The 19,558-nt window shown below is 37.8% G+C and overlaps 1 protein-coding gene across 1 annotated transcript in view; it reads right to left on the bottom strand.

Moving 5' to 3' along the window:
• LANCL3 (LanC like family member 3) overlaps positions 1–19,558 on the bottom strand; it is a 110,744-nt gene that overhangs the window by 12,595 nt on the left and 78,591 nt on the right. The window contains exons 2-4 of the mRNA XM_002831514.5: positions 18,325–18,448; positions 14,483–14,680; positions 4,167–4,374 (exon numbers count right to left, since the gene is read on the bottom strand). Coding sequence (XP_002831560.2) covers positions 4,167–4,374; positions 14,483–14,680; positions 18,325–18,448 — 530 coding nt within the window. The remainder of the gene's footprint in view (positions 1–4,166; positions 4,375–14,482; positions 14,681–18,324; positions 18,449–19,558) is intronic.

Genomic DNA, 19,558 nt, shown 5'->3' with positions numbered 1-19,558 from the left:
AGACAGAACCAGGAGGAAGAAGAGTAGGGAATGAGATTAGAGAGGTAATGGGAGGCTAGATCATGTAGGACCTTTCATTCGTAGGACACTGGCTTTTACTCTGAATCATATGGGAAGCCATTGGATTACACTGAACAGAGAAGTGTTATAATCTAACACTTATAATCTAATGTTTATAATGATAAACATTATAAGAAGTGAATATAAAAGACCATGGTAAAACATAGGAGCATTCCTAGTAAAATCAGCATAAAAGCAAGGGTGTTTACTATCCCTGTTATTATTGAACATTGTTATAGGGTTGCGTTGTTATAGAGAAGAACCATGTAGTGGAAAAAAAATACCGTGCACATGAGAAAGGAAGTAACAGAATCATAGTTGTTTGCAGATATGTGTGTATCTATTTAGAAAATCCAATAGAATCAATAAAAAACTAATAAAAACAGTAATGGAGTTCATTAGGGCAGCTATATTATTATGATATTTGTGAAAAGTAAAATACTTATACAATCTATACTTATATGAAAAATTACATATTAGAATTGATAAACTTCAGTGATGTGTATGTTTTAAAAGCTTCCATAAATACCAGTAATAAATGATATGAAAATATAATGAAGGAAAAGAGTCCACTCACTATAAACCTAGAAACATAAAATACCCAGGAATAAAATTAACAAAAAACATACAAGATGTTCTTCATAAGATCAAAACTTTACCAATGACATTTGTTTAAACTTAAATAAATGGAAAGGTATACCATGTTTCTGGATGGAAAAATTCAATATTCTAAAGATGTTGATTCTCATTAAGTAATCTGTAAATTCAATGAAATTCCAATCAAATTTCTGTGAGCTTTTTTTTAAATATGACAAATTGACTCTAAAATACAATTAAAAGAATAAATAAGAGAATGATAGGTGGAATATGGGGAAAGTATGGAACTCATATATTCATATAAATTCAGTTTATAAAAAATGGAATTTCAAATCATGGGGGTAACTGGTCAACAGATGCTATTAGAATTTTTTTAATAAACAAAAATAGATACCTATCTGAGACCATTTAAAAAGTAATTTCTAGCAGAATCAAAAATTTTAATGTTAAAATAAAATCATAAAATTATTACAAGCCCATGTAAATTAATAGTTTTCCAATCCTGAAGTGGGAAGGGTCTTTTTAAGCATGACATAAAATCTAGAAATTTTAAAGAAAAGATTGAAAATTTTGACAAGAAAAATACTTAAAACTTTGGTATGACAAAGGCTACAAACAAAATTAAAAGAGAAATGGCAAAGCAGGAAAGTATTTACAGCATACATTGACAAAGAGTTACAATTCTGAATAGAAGCATCACAACAGGAAAAAAATGGGCAAAGGATAAAGACAGGCTATTTATAAACCAAGAAATACCTATGGACCTAATGACTTCAATTCTAAAATTTCTGACAAGTGCTTTCACAAGTGCACAGAAATGTATGTATTGGATATTTGGGGAAATTTTGTTTGTGTTAGTAAAGATTACACAAGTGTCAAGTGTCCATTATTTAAGGATTGGTTAATTATCATACATGCATAGTGAATAACTATATAGCCATTTTAAAAAATGCAATAGGGTCATACAAAATGAAATAAAGAATGTCCCTTAAAAATTGTTCATTTAAAATTATAAACTGCAAACATAGCAGGGAGGTGGTGGGCTCACACCTGTAATCCCAGCACTTTGGAAGGCCAAGGCAGGAGGATAGCTTGAAGCCAGGTGTTCAAGGCCAGCCTGGGCAACATAGCAAGATCCTGTTTCTACATAAAAAAAATTAATAGTTGTTGTTTTAGTCCATTCTTGCACTGCTATAAAGAAATACCTGAGACTGGGTAATTCACAAAGAAAAGAGTTTTAATTGGCTCATAGTTCTGCAGGCTGTACAGGAATCATAGCAGCTTCTGCTTCTGGGGAGGCCTCAGGGAGCTTCCAATCATGGTAGGAAGTGAAGGAGAAGCAGACACATCTTACATGGCCAGAGCAGGAGCAAGAGGGGAGGGGGAAGTGCTATGCACTTTTAAACAACCAGATCTCTTGAGAACTCTATCACTATACAGTACAAGAGGGGATGGTGCCAAACCATTCATGAGAACTCTGTCCCCAGGATCCAATCACCTGCTACCTGGCCCCACCTCCAACACTGGGGATTACAATTCGACATGAGATTTGGTAGGGACACAGATCCAAACCATATCAGCCACATATGGTGGCATGAAGCTGTGGCCCTAGCTACTCAGGAGGCTGAGCTGTGCCCACGAGTTGCAGGCTACAGTGAGCCATAAATCACACCACTGCACTCCAGCCTGGGTGACAGAGTGAGACCCTGTCTCAAATAAATAAATAAATAAATAATAAATAAATAAATAAAATTATAAGCTACAAACAGTATGTGTAGAACTATTATACATATATAGCAGTAGGAGCTCATTAAAATATACATGTACATGTACATTTACACATAAAGTCTGGAATTATAAAACTCAAATTTATACTAATAACAGTGAACATTTACATTGCAGTTACTATATGCCAAGCATTATTTCTAAATGATTTTTCATACATTAACTTGTTTAAACTGCCAAACATCCCTATGAGGTAGGCACTATTTTCCATATTTTATGAATGAAGAAATTGAGAATCACTTGTTAAAATGAGCTAAGTGACTTGTTAAAGGTTGTGTGACCTTGTTAAAGATCACTTAACAGTCACTTAGCTCATTTTAATAAGTGATTTGTTAAATGTCACACAATCAATTTGATAATCATCAGTTGTACACTTCCAGTGGGAATCTTCACAACGGTACAGGGGCTACTCTAGCACCCCCTCCCACCTCTGCCAAGTGACAGCTCAGATTCATGGGAACCAGACTACATGGGTGGGTATGAGAGAACACTCTGGCTTAGAAGACCTAAGTGCCACAAAGGAAAACAATATCTTTTGTAACCATTCATGGTTATGGACAGCTTCTAAGTCCTTTCAAAATGAATGCCACTTTCATGCCACTCTGCATTCAGGGAAGCCCCTACTTGTGCTTTCTATCAGATTATTTATAGTTCATTTATGGTCCTCCTGGTCCAGTTTACCCAGCTTACCAGTCAGAGGTAATATCTATTAAAAGCAACGTTGTCTGGTATACAGCAGATGTTCCATCTTTATCAAGTTTACAGGGAATGAACTATAGAGGAAAATTTTATATTGTCAAAATTACAAATATATATATTTTTATATATAACTAGGATATATATATTTATATATATAACTAGGATATATATATATAAAAAACTAGGATATATATATTTATACATATAACTAGGATATACATATTTATATATATAACTAGGAGATATGTATATATAGTCCAGCAATTTCATTTCTAGAAATTTATCTTTCAGATATACCTATACATGTGCAAAATGATATATGCACAAGATTAGTCATCATAGCATTATTTGTAGTACACAATATTGGAAATAACCTAAATATCCCCCTAATACACACACACACACACACATATATATGTATTATAGTTTAGATATTTGACCCTTCAAATCTCATGTTGAAATTTGATCCCCAGTATTGGAGGTGGGACCTAGTGGGAGATGGTTGGGTCATAGAGGCAGATTGCTCATGAACAGATTGAGGCCATCCTCTGGTAATCAGTGAGCTCTCACTCTATTTGCTCCCAAGAGATGACTTTAAAAAGAGCCTGGCACTTTCCTCCTCTCTCCCTTCTTCTCTCCCCATGTGATGTCTGTTTTCCTTCCCCTTCTGCCATGAGTAGAAGCTTCCTGAAGCTTTCACCAAAAGCAGACGCTAGTGATGCTTCTTGTAGAGCCTGCAGAATCATGAGCCAGAGGAAACTTTTTCTTGATAAATTACCCACCCTCAAGTATTCCTTTGTAACAACTCAAATGGATTAAGACATTTACTTATACACTATGTACACAGAATATCTTTGGGAAGATAACCAAGAAACCGTCTCTAGGGAAGTCAACTGCATGGCTACAAGGCACAGTTGATGTATTTATTTTTACGCTTTTCAAACCATGTGACTATACTACTAATTCAGAAAAACAATTAGATTAAAATTTTGGAAAAAAAAAAAGACCCATAAAGAACAGCTGACCTTTGAGCTCGGTAGATGTATTTAGAGTTTCCCGTGAGCCGGTACAGCAGCAGGAAGACATAGGCACTGCCGGCTACTCCATGGCAAATCCCAGGCCCCTTCTTTAGCAGGCCTTTCTGCCATGTGAGTTCCCCACACCGAATACATGTGTCCAAGTACTGCGGTTTCTTGGAAACCAGATAAGCTTTGGCAAACAGATAGGCAATTCCTGTGAAAACATCAAAGATATTAGAGGTGACTTTCAGGATTTAATACTTTGGAGCAGAACTTCTAGAACTATAAAAAGCTCATGAATCACCTGAGTACTGGTAAAACACAGTTTCTAATATTGTAGTTCTGACGTGGGGCCTGAGATACTGCATTTCTAACAAGCATCCTTCTAAAGATCACACTTTGAGTAGGAAAGTGCTAGAATGTTCTATAAGAGAATCTTATTTTCCCAGTGAGATTTTAATTTGTTTTAATTGTATTGTGGGGTTGGCCCCAGGAGAAAGAGCAACATTTTTATTGACGTACATAGATTGATAAAATCTAAAATTTAATTTACCAATGGGTTAATATTTAATGACGCATACTCTAGTAAGCATTATGTATATTTGGTTATTTGAAATGGCTAAATATTTGTATTGTAATGAATTTGTAGTTTAAAATTTGTAATGTTTAAGTACTTATAACTATACACGTTTTCTTAAGAGCAAAACTGGGAGTTTTTCGAAGAAAAACAATGCTCCAGAAGGACCTTGCCAAGACTTCTACTTTAGCTGTGAAGTGAGTCCTTCCCACCCTGATTGTTCCAAGGAAAGAACTGTTCCTTCAAAGCTCTTCAACAAAAGTAGTATCAATTACAAGAGAAACAAGAGAAGCAACAGCTATTAATAGTAATGATTTTCCCCAAGTTCTGGGTGTTCATATTCAGTGAGGAGGTTGGTATCACAAGATCACATTCTCTCCTGCATAGCCTACCTTTCTCCTATATAAAAAGTGTGAAAGACTGAAATATAGCTGGTATCTTGACTACGTCATCAATCAGGGTTATCATTGCCTTTCATTGCTTTGACTAGGCTATTTTACAACTCTGTAGAGATAGAAATTGTCTTGTAGAAAACTGATAGTAATGTAAATATTTTTTGTCCCTAGAAACTCACATTCTGTCTGGTAGAGGTTGACTTCCCTCTGCCTCTGTGGAAGAAGCCAGTTTTGCCTCTATTAAGCAAATTTATTTCAGCATTCCTAATGGCCTATATAAATATGTCTACTCTTTGGATTTCCCTTTGAAACAGTTGTAACATCTTTCTGGTTCCCTCATTAAATAATGAGCTCAGTATATTTTTATATTTGTATAAGAGTCGTGATTTCATACTCTTTTTAAGTGTATCCTTTAATATACCCTGTGGTTAATACTTACATAGCAACAAGCTCTTTGCTCAGTCAATGCTTTCCAGTCAACTACTGACAATGTTTACCTACAGCATTCTCCTACCTCAGTTTTAGGAACAAAGTATCTTGCACAAACTAAAGGATCATATTAAAAGAATTGAACTTATTTAATCATACATTCATTCATTCATTGCATCCATTCATTTGAGAGTAGTCATTGATTATGTACTGTACGCACAGCCCTAGGCAAGGCTGGAATCATGGGCATGCCACCTGTGCAGGCCTACAGCCCATACTCCTTAAAAGGGTCCCATGTTGAGTTTAATGCTCTGCTATTACCACCTTGAAATTCTTAATAATTTTTCTAAAAATAACTTGCATTTTCATTTTGCTATGGGCCTCCCAAATTATATAGTCAGTTCCAGCCCTGGGTGATATTAAATAAATGCTAAACGTGACTCCTACCCTTCAGGAAGGCACTCTCTAAAAAGGGAGATAAGAATATATGCATATGACTGATACATAATAGGACATATAGTTCATGATGCTGCTGGAACATAAAATAAATGGTTCTCTCAATAATACTAGTAGAATCAGAAAGGTGGAAGTTCCCTACGGAGATAGTTAGATGAGGCCTTAAATGGAAGGAGCACTTTTTCAGAACTTTGAAGGATACATAGAAACTTCCAGGCCCAAGATGAAGCAGGGAGGGCATTCTATCTAGCACTAAGATTAGCAAGGGCAAAGACATGGAGGCAGGAAGAAGCCACATGAAGGCTAGTGGGGCAATGTTCTAACCAACAGACCAGTGGGGAAGAAGGCCAGACTGGGTTCTGATTATGGATGGTTTTACAAATCTAATTAGATAGCTTGGACTGTACTCTGTGGTCATCAGGGAATCAATAGAAGTGTTTTTGCTGTGGATTGGTTGGTTTTTATTTTTTGTATGACAATGTGATTATTATGGACAAAATGTTCCAATTTTAGTGGTGCCAGGAGAGACCTAAAGAAGGGTAACAGGGTAGCTGTGAGCTGGTTATGTTAGCAGAAAGACAAAAATGAAGCCAATGACCTGTATGTTCATCACAGCACTATTCACAGTAGCAAACACATGGAGTCAACCTAGATGCCCATCAATGGTGGACTGGATAAATAAAATGTGGTACATATACACCATGGAATACTATGCAGCCATAAAAAAGAGATCATGTCCAGGAACATGGATGGCGCTGCAGGCCATTATCCTTAGGAAACGAATGCAGGAACAGAAAACCAAGCACCACATGTTCTCACTTATAAGTGGGAGCTAAATGATGAGAACACATGGACACAAAGATAGGAACAATAGACACCAGGGCCTACTTGAGGAGAGAGGGTAGGAAGAGGGTAAGGGTTGAAAAACTACCTATTCAGTACTATGCTCACTACTACCTGCATGACAAAATCCTTTGTACGCCAAACCCCAGTGACATGCAATTTACCCATGTAACAAACCAGCACATGTACCCTCTGAATCAAAATAAAAGTTGAGAAAATAAAAAATAATAAAGTGGTTAATTGTATATTACGTAAATTTCACCTCCATAAAAAAAAAGAAACAAAAAAGCTTCTCTAAAAAAATAGAAAGCCAATGAAAGAGACATTTCGCAGAACTTGGTGTTTCTATATTAATTGGGCATCTGCTATATGCCAGGCACAGTAGTAGGTGCTAAGCTTTTAAAAAGCATCTATCTTCATGGTGTTTTTCAGCTTAACTGGAAGTATTTTTTTTTCTTTTTTTAATTTTATTTTTCCATAAGTTATTGGGGTACAGGTGGTATTTGGTTACATAAGAAAGTTCTTTAGTGGAGATTTGTGAGAACCTGGCACACCCACCACCTGAGGAGTGTACACTGCACCATATTTGTTGTATTTTATCCCTTGTCCCCTCCCACTCTTCCCCCCAAGTCCCCAAAGTCCTTTGTGTCATTCTTATGCCTTTGCATGAGGCCATTTAAACCTCTTCTTTTTCTTTTTTTTTTTCTCTTTTTATGTTTGTTTGTTTTTTTCTTTATTATTATTATTATTATTATTATTATTATTATACTTTAGGCTCTATGGTACATGTGTGCAACGTGCAGGTAAGTTACATATGTATACATGTGCCATGCTGGTGCGCTGCACCCACCAACTCGTCATCTAGCATTAGGTATATCTCCCAATGCTATCCCTCCCCCCCTCCCCCCACCCCACAACAGTCCCCGAAGTGTGATGTTCCCCTTCCTGTGTCCATGTGTTCTCATTGTTCAATTCCCACCTATGAGTGAGAATATGCGGTGTTTGGTTTTTTGTTCTTGCGATAGTTTACTGAGAATGATGATTTCCAATTTCATCCATGTCCCTACAAAGGACATGAACTCATCATTTTTTATGGCTGCATAGTATTCCATGGTGTATATGTGCCACATTTTCTTAATCCAGTCTATCATTGATGGACATTTGGGTTGGTTCCAAGTCTTTGCTATTGTGAATAATGCTGCAATAAACATACGTGTGCATGTGTCTTTATAGCAGCATGATTTATAGTCCTTTGGGTATATACGCAGTAATGGGATGGCTGGGTCGAATGGAATTTCTAGTTCTAGATCCCTGAGGAATCGCCACACTGACTTCCACAAGGGTTGAACTAGTTTACAGTCCCACCAACAGTGTAAAAGTGTTCCTATTTCTCCACATCCTCTCCAGCACCTGTTGTTTCCTGACTTTTTAATGATTGCCATTCTAACTGGTGTGAGATGGTATCTCATTGTGGTTTTGATTTGCATTTCTCTGATGGCCAGTGATGGTGAGCATTTTTTCATGTGTTTTTTGGCTGCATAAATGTCTTCTTTTGAGAAGTGTCTGTTCATGTCCGTCGCCCACTTTTTGATGGGGTTGTTTGTTTTTGTCTTGTAAATTTGTTGGAGTTCATTGTAGATTCTGGATATTAGCCCTTTGTCAGATGAGTAGGTTGCGAAAATTTTCTCCCATTTTGTAGGTTGCCTGTTCACTCTGATGGTAGTTTCCTTTGCTGTGCAGAAGCTCTTTAGTTTAATTAGATCCCATTTGTCAATTTTGGCTTTTGTTGCCATTGCTTTTGGTGTTTTCAACATGAAGTCCTTGCCCATGCCTATGTCCTGAATGGTAATGCCTAGGTTTTCTTCTAGGGTTTGCATGGTTTTAGGTCTAACATTTAAGTCTTTAATCCATCTTGAATTGATTTTTGTATAAGGTGTAAGGAAGGGATCCAGTTTCAGCTTTCTGCATATGGCTAGCCAGTTTTCCCAGCACCATTTATTAAATAGGGAATCCTTTCCCCATTTCTTGTTTTTCTCAGGTTTGTCAAAGATCAGATAGTTGTAGATATGTGGCATTATTTCTGACGGCTCTGTTCTGTTCCATTGATCTATATCTCTGTTTTGGTACCAGTACCATGCTGTTTTGGTTACTGCAGCCTTGTAGTATAGTTTGAAGTCAGGTAGTGTGATGCCTCCAGCTTTGTTCTTTTGGCTTAGGATTGACTTGGCGATGCAGGCTCTTTTTTGGTTCCATGTGAACTTTAAAGTAGTTTTTTCCAATTCTGTGAAGAAAGTCATTGGTAACTTGATGGGGATGGCATTGAATCTGTAAATTACCTTGGGAAGGATGGCCATTTTCATGATATTGATTCTTCCTACCCATGAGCATGGAATGTTCTTCCATTTGTTTGTATCCTCTTTTATTTCCTTGAGCAGTGGTTTGTAGTTCTCCTTGAAGAGGTCCTTCACATCCCTAGTAAGTTGGATTCCTAGGTATTTTATTCTCTTTGAAGCAATTGTGAATGGGAGTTCACTCATGATTTGGCTCTCTGTTTGTCTGTTATTGATGTATAAGAATGCCTGTGATTTTTGTACATTGATTTTGTATCCTGAGACTTTGCTGAAGTTGCTTATCAGCTTAAGGAGATTTTGGGCTGAGACAATGGGGTTTTCTAGATATACTATCATGTCATCTGCAAACAGGGACAATTTGACTTCCTCTTTTCCTAATTGAATACCCTTGATTTCCTTCTCTTGCCTAATTGCCCTGGCCAGAACTTCCAACACTATGTTGAATAGAAGTGGTGAGAGAGGGCATCCCTGTCTTGTGCCAGTTTTCAAAGGGAATGCTTCCAGTTTTTGCCCATTCAGTATGATATTGGCTGTGGGTTTGTCATAAATAGCTCTTATTATTTTGAGATACTGGAAGTATTAATTAGACTATGTGAGGGGAAACAGAAGTCTCATGGAAGCACACAGGAGGGCCCCTAGCACACACTTGGTAGAAGGAAATGACTACTAGAGGGATGACACCATCTAACCTGATTATTGGGGGTTGATAAGGAATTAGCAAGGTGTACTGGATGCTGTTGATGACCTGCATGGATCAGCTTTACCTTACCAGCAAGTGCCTCATTTCCCAGTTCCTGTGAAAGTTGGCAACTAACAAAGCTCACTGCTGCATCTTCTTGAGAGATTCGCCCTCAGACAAATGAGAGGCTATGCTATGCAGCCACCCCTCACAGGGATGACACAGGGATACAAAATTTGGCTTCCTTGTCTCAAGAGAGACCCAGCTTCTTGATGGAATCTGTGTTTCTTAGCTTCTCCTCAGACTCAGGGTGAAGCTAGTCTCCAGGTAAGACATGCTCCTCTTTGGCCTATTCTGCTTCCCTGCTCCCTTACAGGTTCCTCTTGATACCAAGCTCTAATTCTAGACCCTGAGCAAAGAGCTTGGTGAAGAAGGAGGGCATTACAGCCAATCAAAGGAAGGTGGGTGGGAAGGCCCTGCTCTTGCTGGCCTCCCTCAGGCTCTAGGTGTCCTTCCTAGATGATTGCTTTAGCCTCCTGTCCCCAGGTCTGCCACGCCTTAAATTCATTGTGTGGCAGAGTGAATGACCTTTCTAGGACCGTAATCTGACCATGACATTCCCCTGCTTAAACTACTAAATGACTCCCTATTACCCAGATGCCTTAGCGTGACACAGAAAGCCCTTTGTGACTGAGCTCCTTTTCTATTTTCCCACCTCTTCTCCTCCATTCCCTTCTTGAAACTTTTCACTTCAGTAGAACCAAACCACCTACAGTGCTTCCATGCTTCTTACTACCAATGTGGTTCACTTTTCTTGGAACAAGCTTTGTACCTTTCTTGATCTGGCTAACTTACCTGAGGCATCACAACCTCCAGGAAGCCTTCCCCGGACCTGGAGGCAGCATGAGGAACCCCTCTGAGATTTCACTGATCCTATCCAAACTTTAGCACTTACACAGAACCCAGTTAAAATTATCTATTTCCATGGCTGCCTCCCCTAATACAATGCAAACTACTCAAGAGCAGAAACTGTATCTTGTTCACTCTTGTTCCACTAGTGTGTGGCATGGTGTCTGGCAAATACCAAGAACCTCATACATGTCTGTTGACCATAAAGTGCCCCATTTCTCAACACAGCACAGGCTGATACTGGGGTATAGATGAGAGATGTAGAAGGAAGAAGGGTGAGATGGTCTAATTGCTATACCAGGCTATGAGCCCCAGACCACTTAAAAGGTACTGATCCTGTGGTTCTGGCCAGGGTGAAAGAGCCTCTTCCTGCATCCTGGATCACAGAATGTTACATGGAAGTGACCTTGCAAAACTTCTAAAGTAAAATTTAGTAAACCTGTTGGCTCCTAACCCAGCATAATGGAAGCCACAATAAGGCTGCTTAATTAAAAAAAAAAAAAAAAAAAAAAAGGAATGGTGGGTTTCTTTGCTTTTGATAGGAACCAGGAACCACATCATTTCATCATAGGAACACTAATTATTGTGCATTGATAAGAAGCCTGAGTCAGCAATGATGTATGACTTTGCCAAATGCAACTGGGAAAATGAATTAATTATTACTTAATAAATATGTTTTGAGAGACTAAACTTTTGAAAATACGGGATCTAATAGGACCTTGTGACAGCCAGACTTGGCACGTATAGCTTCAACACACTGGAGAATCACCACTCAGGTCCATTCTGGGTTGTGTAATTTCGCTGAGGCATGCATTGTACAGTGTGCACTACAGAGCTTAATGACCAATGATATCTGCACTGCAAAAGCCTTGTTGTTCTTTATTCAAAGTCACCTACCCAAGAGCCTTTATGAAATGAGTTTTTTAAAAAAATACCCACACCTGTACTTCATGCAGAGTCAAGGAAATGCATTGTCAGTGTTACCACAGCAATGATGTAACCTAATGCAGTTGAGAGTTTCTTTTAGCCACAGCATTTGTTTTAATGATTTTGTAAATGACTTTGGTCCTGTATTTCAGAATTGTCAAGGTTATGAAGGGATCACATTAATCTTCCTGTAATACTTTACTGCACTTATTGAGAAAAAAGCTATATGCCACACAAGGTATTTAAAAATGTCTTGTTCACAAAGCTCTTGAGGAACAGCCCTCAGGAATGGCAAGGGACCAAAGTATAAAAGGGGGTCTGTGGTGATAAAAAGATTGAGTTCCACTACTGAGTCTCAAAGTGCTCATTTCACAGATAAAGAGACAAAGGCACAAAATAAACAAAGTCACCCTTTCTTAAGGTCAGTAAACCGGTTAGTGTTGGAGCTGAAATTAGAAGCTGGAGTTATTAACTTAGAGTAAAGAACTATTTCTACACTGCATAAATGATAACTAGGCTTGTCACCTGTGGAGGTGGGTTGAAGAAGCATCAATAGGAAACAATTACAGGAACAGATAAGGTATCATTAATGAAGCTCCATGTTGTGGATTATTTCTGGCAGGTTTTTAATCACAGAATTAGTCTGCTGCCTCAAACCATCTGCACTGTTCATAAATCTACTCTCAAAAATGTTTTCCTTAAATAAATGAAAATTATTTTATAGTTCGTTTCCTGCATAGAATTTTTGGAGAGTTTACTGTTGCCAACTTCTGCAAAATCTTGGTGGTCTTTGGACTGCACTGATTAGATTTATAATCAATCTTGATGCTCTTTTTAGAGCATCTCTTCAAAGAAAGACCAATACCCTTGAGGTGGGGATAGGGGTTGGTAGAAATAATGGGCCCCACTTAGTTTTTTATTCATTTTTGAATTGGTTTATTTTTGGTAGTCCAGTGAATATGTGGACTGAATGATTTTTTTTAAAAACTTATGTTTAATCTTCTCTAGATACTGAACATGAATGATAAAGGAGGATATAGTCTCCAAAGTGATGAATCCTATGCTGCACTGTTACAGTAAATGATTTACAAAGACAGATGGTATTTGGTATACAGAAAGGATGGAATAATTGCCCTGCAAGACACCCACATCAATTAACTGACCCAGTCATTCATTTTAGTAGATTATCTTCCCACTTTTTTCAGGACTTTTACTAGCACATTGAATCCTTTTAAGATATTCTGTGTTTAAATTGGGATGTCTCCAAAATTCAAGGATCCTTGCTGGTATGCTTGGAGGATATCCAGAGACCATCACTGAGAATAATTAAAACAAATGAGAAATGGAAGAATTGAGCCTAACAAGAAGGAATATCATTTCCAGCATGGTAAATAACTTGTCTTTTTTTCCCCCCAAAAAGGTCAAATTAAAAAGAAATGGGCTCAAATCATAATTGGCAGAAGTTAGCCTGGACATAACACACAATGCATGGATACTGGTACAAGCACACATTCTGAACTTCCTTCCATAGGTAAATGTAGCAGGCAGAAAAAATATGACCAATACACTGTGACTTACATTATTCATCAACTCAAGACTATACTTTCAAGGATTATTATTCATCAACTCAAACTGTACCCCCCAAAATGTAATTATAGTTGGATTAAAGACCAGCAATTAATGGAAGGAAAAGGTAATGAAACTCAGGTAAAAAAGTAAAGAGAAATCAAATATATTTTAAAACTGTGCTTGTGGGATTGAAGCATGGCCTTGAAAATTAAATCAACTCAGAATCTAAGAATTTTGTATTATTTTGGTATTTTAAATCTCTCCCCTGGCCATCTAACCAATATTAATTTATTTATTTGAATTTAACTTTTTTTTCAAATTACCCCTTCTGTGAAGGCTTAATTAGCAGTGTGATGGAATTTTTTTAAAGTGGGGAAAAGATAGGGTTTGCTAAATTTCTAGCCTCAATTCCACAGAGTTTACTGGGGATGGCTATTCATGTTTCTAGACATTTTGTTTGGTACTGATGGAAATTCTCATTTGAAGAAGTTGTAGAACAGTGCATCCCAACCTTTAAAGTGCATACGATTTGCCTAAGGATACTGTTAAAATGTAGATTTTGATTCAGTGGGTCTAGGGTGGGGCCTAAGATTCTGGATTTCTATCAAGCTCTCAGTTGCTCATACTGCTGGTTCCAGGGGCCACATTTTGAATTGCCAGGCTCCAGATCTGCACAATCCAATGTAGCTACTGAGCACTTGAAATGTGGCTAGTCTAAATTGACATTTGACATAAGTATAAAGTATATGCTGGATTTCAAGGACTGAATACTTTTTAAAATGTGAAATATCTCAATTTTTAAATTGGATATACATGGAGATGATAATATTGGGGGTACATTGGGAACTATAATATATATTATTAAAATTAATTTACCTGATTTTACTTTTTTAATGAGGTTACTAAAAATGTAAATTACATATGTGGCTCATATTATACTTCTATTGGACAATGTTAGTTTAACTTTATAAACAAATAGATATAGATTGTATATTTTAAAATGTAGAGGACCATTTTCAGAAGTTGTTTACTGATCAGGACATTTGGCTTTGAAAAATCTCATCTTGACCCTTTTATCTCACATAGTAATGACATAAGATTAGCTATCCTCACTTCTCAGAAAAGGAACCACCCTGTGGCTAACCTAGATGAAACGCAATATTTTTAGATAACAGAGTGTGTGAGACCTGGAGCGCCATGGCACCAGTGCACCAGCTCATTCTCTCTCTCGATGGTCTCGCCGAGCTCAGGTGGCCAGTTGCAGTTTTGTTCCTGTTCCATGAGAAAGTCCACGCTCTGCCATACCAATTCCCGATCTGAGGGCTTGAGATGCTCATGGTAAGAAAGAAGCATCTGAAGAATAGACGACAAGCCATGAGCTGCCCCTGTATTAACAAACAAGGCATAAAATTCACACAATTGGGAGGATAGCTAGTTTGATTTAGTGAAAAGATCAACAGGATAAAAAACAATAAAGCCAATGTTACTTGAAAGCTCATATAGCAATGTGATAACTAAGTTGCCTAAGAACTAGGCTTCTAGCAAACTGTAGCCTGCAGGCCAAATATGGCTCACTGCCAGTTTTTCTAAATAAAGTTTTATTAAAGAATAGCCATACTCATTCATTTGCATATTTTCTATTGCTGCTTTCTGGCTACAACGGCAGTGTTGTATTTGTGACAGAGACCATATGGCCCAGAAAGCTGAAAATATTTACTGTTTCTAGCCCTTTACAGAAAAAATTTGCTGACCAGTCTCTGTTTTAGAGAAGAGTTAAAATTTTGTAATTTAAATATCAGTAGCTCTCATGAAAATGCTCCTAAAATGCTTGAAAATAATTTGGTCTAGGTATCCTAAACATTTATTTTTTTATTCATTCAACACACAAGTATTAAGCATCTACTCTGTACAAGATACTGTTCTAGGTACAGAGGATAGATCACTGCACAAAACAGACTAAATCTCTCTTTTGTAATGTTAACACTAGTTATTGATATTCATTTACTTAATCCTTTACATTTAGCACTTGCATATTAGGCACTGTCTAACCCTGGTTATACAGATAAACATGATTTGGTCGATACACTTGAAGACCTCTCCATCCAGTCCAATGAGACAGCCAGATTTGTAAAGAAGTAATTAGAACATGATGTGATAAGTGTTCTATGAGTGATGTGTACCAGGAGTATGATGGTTAATTGTGTGTGTCAACTTGACTTGGCCATGGAGTGTCCAGATATTTGGTTAAACGTCACTTCTGGGTGTGTCTGTGAGGGTGTTTCTGGATAAAAATAACATTTGAACCTGTTCACTGAGTGAAACACATTGCTCTCTCCAATGTGGGTGGAACTCATCCAATTCACTGAAGGCCTGAATAGAATAAAGAGTCTGAGTAAGAAATAATTAGTTTGTCCTGCCTGACTGTCTTTGAACTGGGACATTGGCCTTCTCCTGCCTTCAGATTCGGACTCAAACTGGAACTTACATTATTGGTTTTCCTGGATCTGGCTTTCTCAGCCTCCATAATCATGTGAGCCAATTCCTTACAATAAATCATTTAGTTATATAAGAAATCATATTCTGTTTGTCTAGAGAACCATGACTACTACAAGGACTAATAGAAGGAATGGAGGAGAGCTTAACTTGGCCTAGGGGTGGAGGGGATGCTGAAGGTTCCATACAGACAGTGTCATCTGAGCAAAGTCTTGAGAATTCTGAACTAGCAATGGGTATTGAACTAGCAAAGGCCTGAACCTGCCTTTGGAAAAGAAGTTAGCTTAACAAAGGTAAAAGTCCAGTCCCTCTAGGAGTTTTCACTCATTCCCAGTTAGTAGAATCCCGATTAGTGGGCAGTACTAGGGTCAATATATTCTGAGGGCTTGCTCTTTAAACTCAACTCTATAATTTTAAAGCTTTCTTTTTGCATTCAGGGACCTTTTACTTTGCCATACTCAGAACTCTTGACTCCCCGGAAACAGCTTTACAGTTTGTATTCAGTCAAAATTTCTATTGCTCTTAAAATTTGATCATGAAATTTGAAAATACCTTTATTTTGCTGGATTCGAAATTGTTGTGGAAAAAAGCTTGCTTTTCAGGAAAATATTTATGTACTAGATAGAAATCTAGTTTAAGCTATATATGTAAAAACCCAGAATGTTAATTTCTGTAAAGAAAACCTGAAAAATATTGGGAGACTGAGGTGGTAGGATCACTTAAGCCAGGAATTCAAGGCCAGCCTGGGCAACATAACAAGACCCTGTCTCTATAAAAAAAAATTAAAGATAAAAATTTGACCAGGCATACTGAAGCATGCCTGTAGTCCTAGCTACTTGGAAGGCTGAGGCAGGAGGATCACCTGAGCTCAGGAGGTCGAGGTTGCAGTGAGCTATGATCACACCATTGCACTCCAGCCTGGGTGACACAGCGAGACCTTGTCTCAAAAAATAAAACCGGAAAAATGAATGGAATAGATTAGAGGACTATAGCAGACACTGTCAGTGCCCTAGCTCATCACCTCATCTACACTCACCATTCAGATGAATCTTTGCTCCCGCTTCATATCTCAAGCATCTATCATTTTGCCTGAGGTTTCCTCTGGCCACAGGAGTATGCCCTGCCCAAAGGGGCAGGACAGAATTGCTAGGGAATTAATACCTCTAGGAGCAGCCAATCAATAAAGCAGAGAGTTGGTAGATAAATACCCCAGCTTCCTCACCCCTTGGGTGAAACAATTCTGAGATGTGTTCTATGAAGTCTCTAAGATTCCCTAGGAGAACTGAGCCTCAGTTGTCCACAGTTGCTCATTATTACACACTCAATTAGCTTCTTTCTCTTTCTTGTCTCATTTCTCCACACCTCTATCAACACTTTCTGAAATTACCTTTCAAATAAACCTTTTACACCCAAATCCTTGTCTCAGCATTTGATTTTGGGGAAACTTAAACAGACATAAAATTTCTTTGAGAAAACTCATTGAAGTTGTTTATTAGCTATTCATTCATTCATTTGGGTTCCCTAATTATGTGCAAGCTCTGTGGTGAAGGTCTAGGAATCATGAAGATAAATGAGAGAAAGTTCCCATCCTGAAGGTGTACAAAGCCTGCTCAGGCAGTTAGGCAGGTAAGCCACTAATTACAGTGTAATAAGGGCTCCAATAGAAGTATACGCAGGATGACAGCATGTTACCCAGTTTTGCTTTGGGAGAAAACCTGAAACTTGTGAATCTTTCTCCAGAGAGGATTCAACAACCCTTTTTCCAAAAGCACGGAACATTTTTCAGCAGATTAATGATGTTTGAGCTGAGTCTTGAAATCTGGGTATAATTATTACAGATAGATAAAGGGGTTGGGGGAAGTAGGGCATTCTAGGCAAAAGGAACATGGACAAAGGTGGAAAGAGAACTTTCCATGCAGTCTCCACACTGCATGTGGGAGATTATGCTGGACAGAACCTGGAGGGTAAAGATGAAGTTTGAGTCTAGAGAAAGAGGCAGGTGGTCCATAAAGGGCCTTGCAAATCTTGCTCAGTAGTAATGGTAAGCCACTGAAGGACTCAAAAAAAGAGTAACTAATTTCCTTTTTTTTTTTTTTTTTTGCATGGCCCAGAGCTCACCATTAGCCATTACAATTCAGTAGTCTGTTATAAATACACTACTATTAAAATCTTTAAAATGTTAGTGGCTGAATCCTACTTCCCTATGCAGAGGCACTACTTTCAATCGTGTGTGAAAAATTTTCACAATGTTTCAGCAAAATCAGGCCAATGAGCTTACAACCTAGAATAAAGATATTAGTCTTTAGTGAAAGCAATTGTTAAAATAGCTACATCTCTGTCAGGTAGACTATGAAAACAAATATTAACTTGTGATTTGTGTTATGTATCAGTATAGGTTTTTAAAGAAAATTTTAAAGTATTTCTTATTAAATGAATAGTAATGACCTATGGCAAAAACAAAATCTTCCAGCCTTTATTTGGTATTATATTAGAGACTTTCTCCATCCTACAGGCCCATGTCAACACCTTCACTTACCCAAGTATTCGGTTCCATAGTAAGAATACATCAGGGGGAATGGTTTCCTCTTCTTTATGGCATACTGCTTCCCAGAGTCCAGAATTGCCTGACAAATTGACTTGATCTGTGCTGGAGTCAGCACCTGAATAAGGAAATCCAGAAGTAGAAGTCAAAGCAGGATCTCCTTTTTCCTTAGATACTGAATTTTCTTGCTTAAGAAGTCTAGCATCATATCCACAGAATCCTGTACTATATGTAAATAAACTTAGTCAACGACAATTTATTCTTTTTTACCACTAATTCTTTCTTTGTTGTCAAGTTGTCAAACCTACCCTCTTTAGAAAACTTGCTATTTCAGTGGAAAACACACACCTTTACTGCTATAGGTTGCTATAAAATACAAAGACTACCTTATGGCTGTCATACCATTAATCCTTGTCACAGGAACAAGGATTTGCTCAGAAAAGAACAAATAGCGGTCCTAACTGATTATGCTTAACAAAGCTGTTACTCCTGGTATATGATGTAGGTCTGGCCCAAACATCGGACCTTCAATTTGTGTTATTTAGACTGTGATTATAAAGACTGTACTTATAAAGCCATGATTCTGTGATAAGCTGCAGTATGACGGACTCACTCTAGGCATTTGTACTACCTGAATGAAACCAAAGTCCAATAGTGTCAACACAAAATAACTTCTAACATCAAAATGACTCTGAATAGAGAATGGCTAAAATGTAATGACTTGCAGTCTTCCATGTTTTATTCAATCTGTCCGCAGTCGGTTTTAGGACTATAGAGATTAAAAGGTTCTCAGGCCTTCAAAGCATCATTGCATTTATTAAGATTCTGCTCAGGTTAGCCATATGTTTTGCATCCTGCCCTTGCTGGGACAAATTAGATGTTCCCTTTGGCACACTCCCTTTATGACAGTGACATTTGCTCTGCTGCACAGCACTGTTGTGTTAGAGCTCTCTCTTTCTCTCTCACTAGACTATCAGTTCTTTGAGAGCAAACACTGTGGCACCTCATAATTTTGGTATCCTTGGTGCCTAACACAGAATCTGAGGGGGGTCCTTCACAACCGATGAGTGAGTAAATAAGTGACAGTTTAACTGGTATGAAATTCAGAGCCCTCCCTCCCTTCGTTCTTTATTCCCTTCCTCCCTCCTTCTCTCTTTCTCTCCCCTCCACGATTGTTTCTTAAGCCCCTACTACATTCCAGGCAAGACTGTTCTAGATGCTGGAGATA

The sequence above is a fragment of the Pongo abelii genome, chromosome X (genome assembly GCF_028885655.2).
Source record: "Pongo abelii isolate AG06213 chromosome X, NHGRI_mPonAbe1-v2.0_pri, whole genome shotgun sequence".
Taxonomy (NCBI): domain Eukaryota; kingdom Metazoa; phylum Chordata; class Mammalia; order Primates; family Hominidae; genus Pongo; species Pongo abelii.
This window is presented reverse-complemented; position numbering and strand designations above follow the sequence as displayed.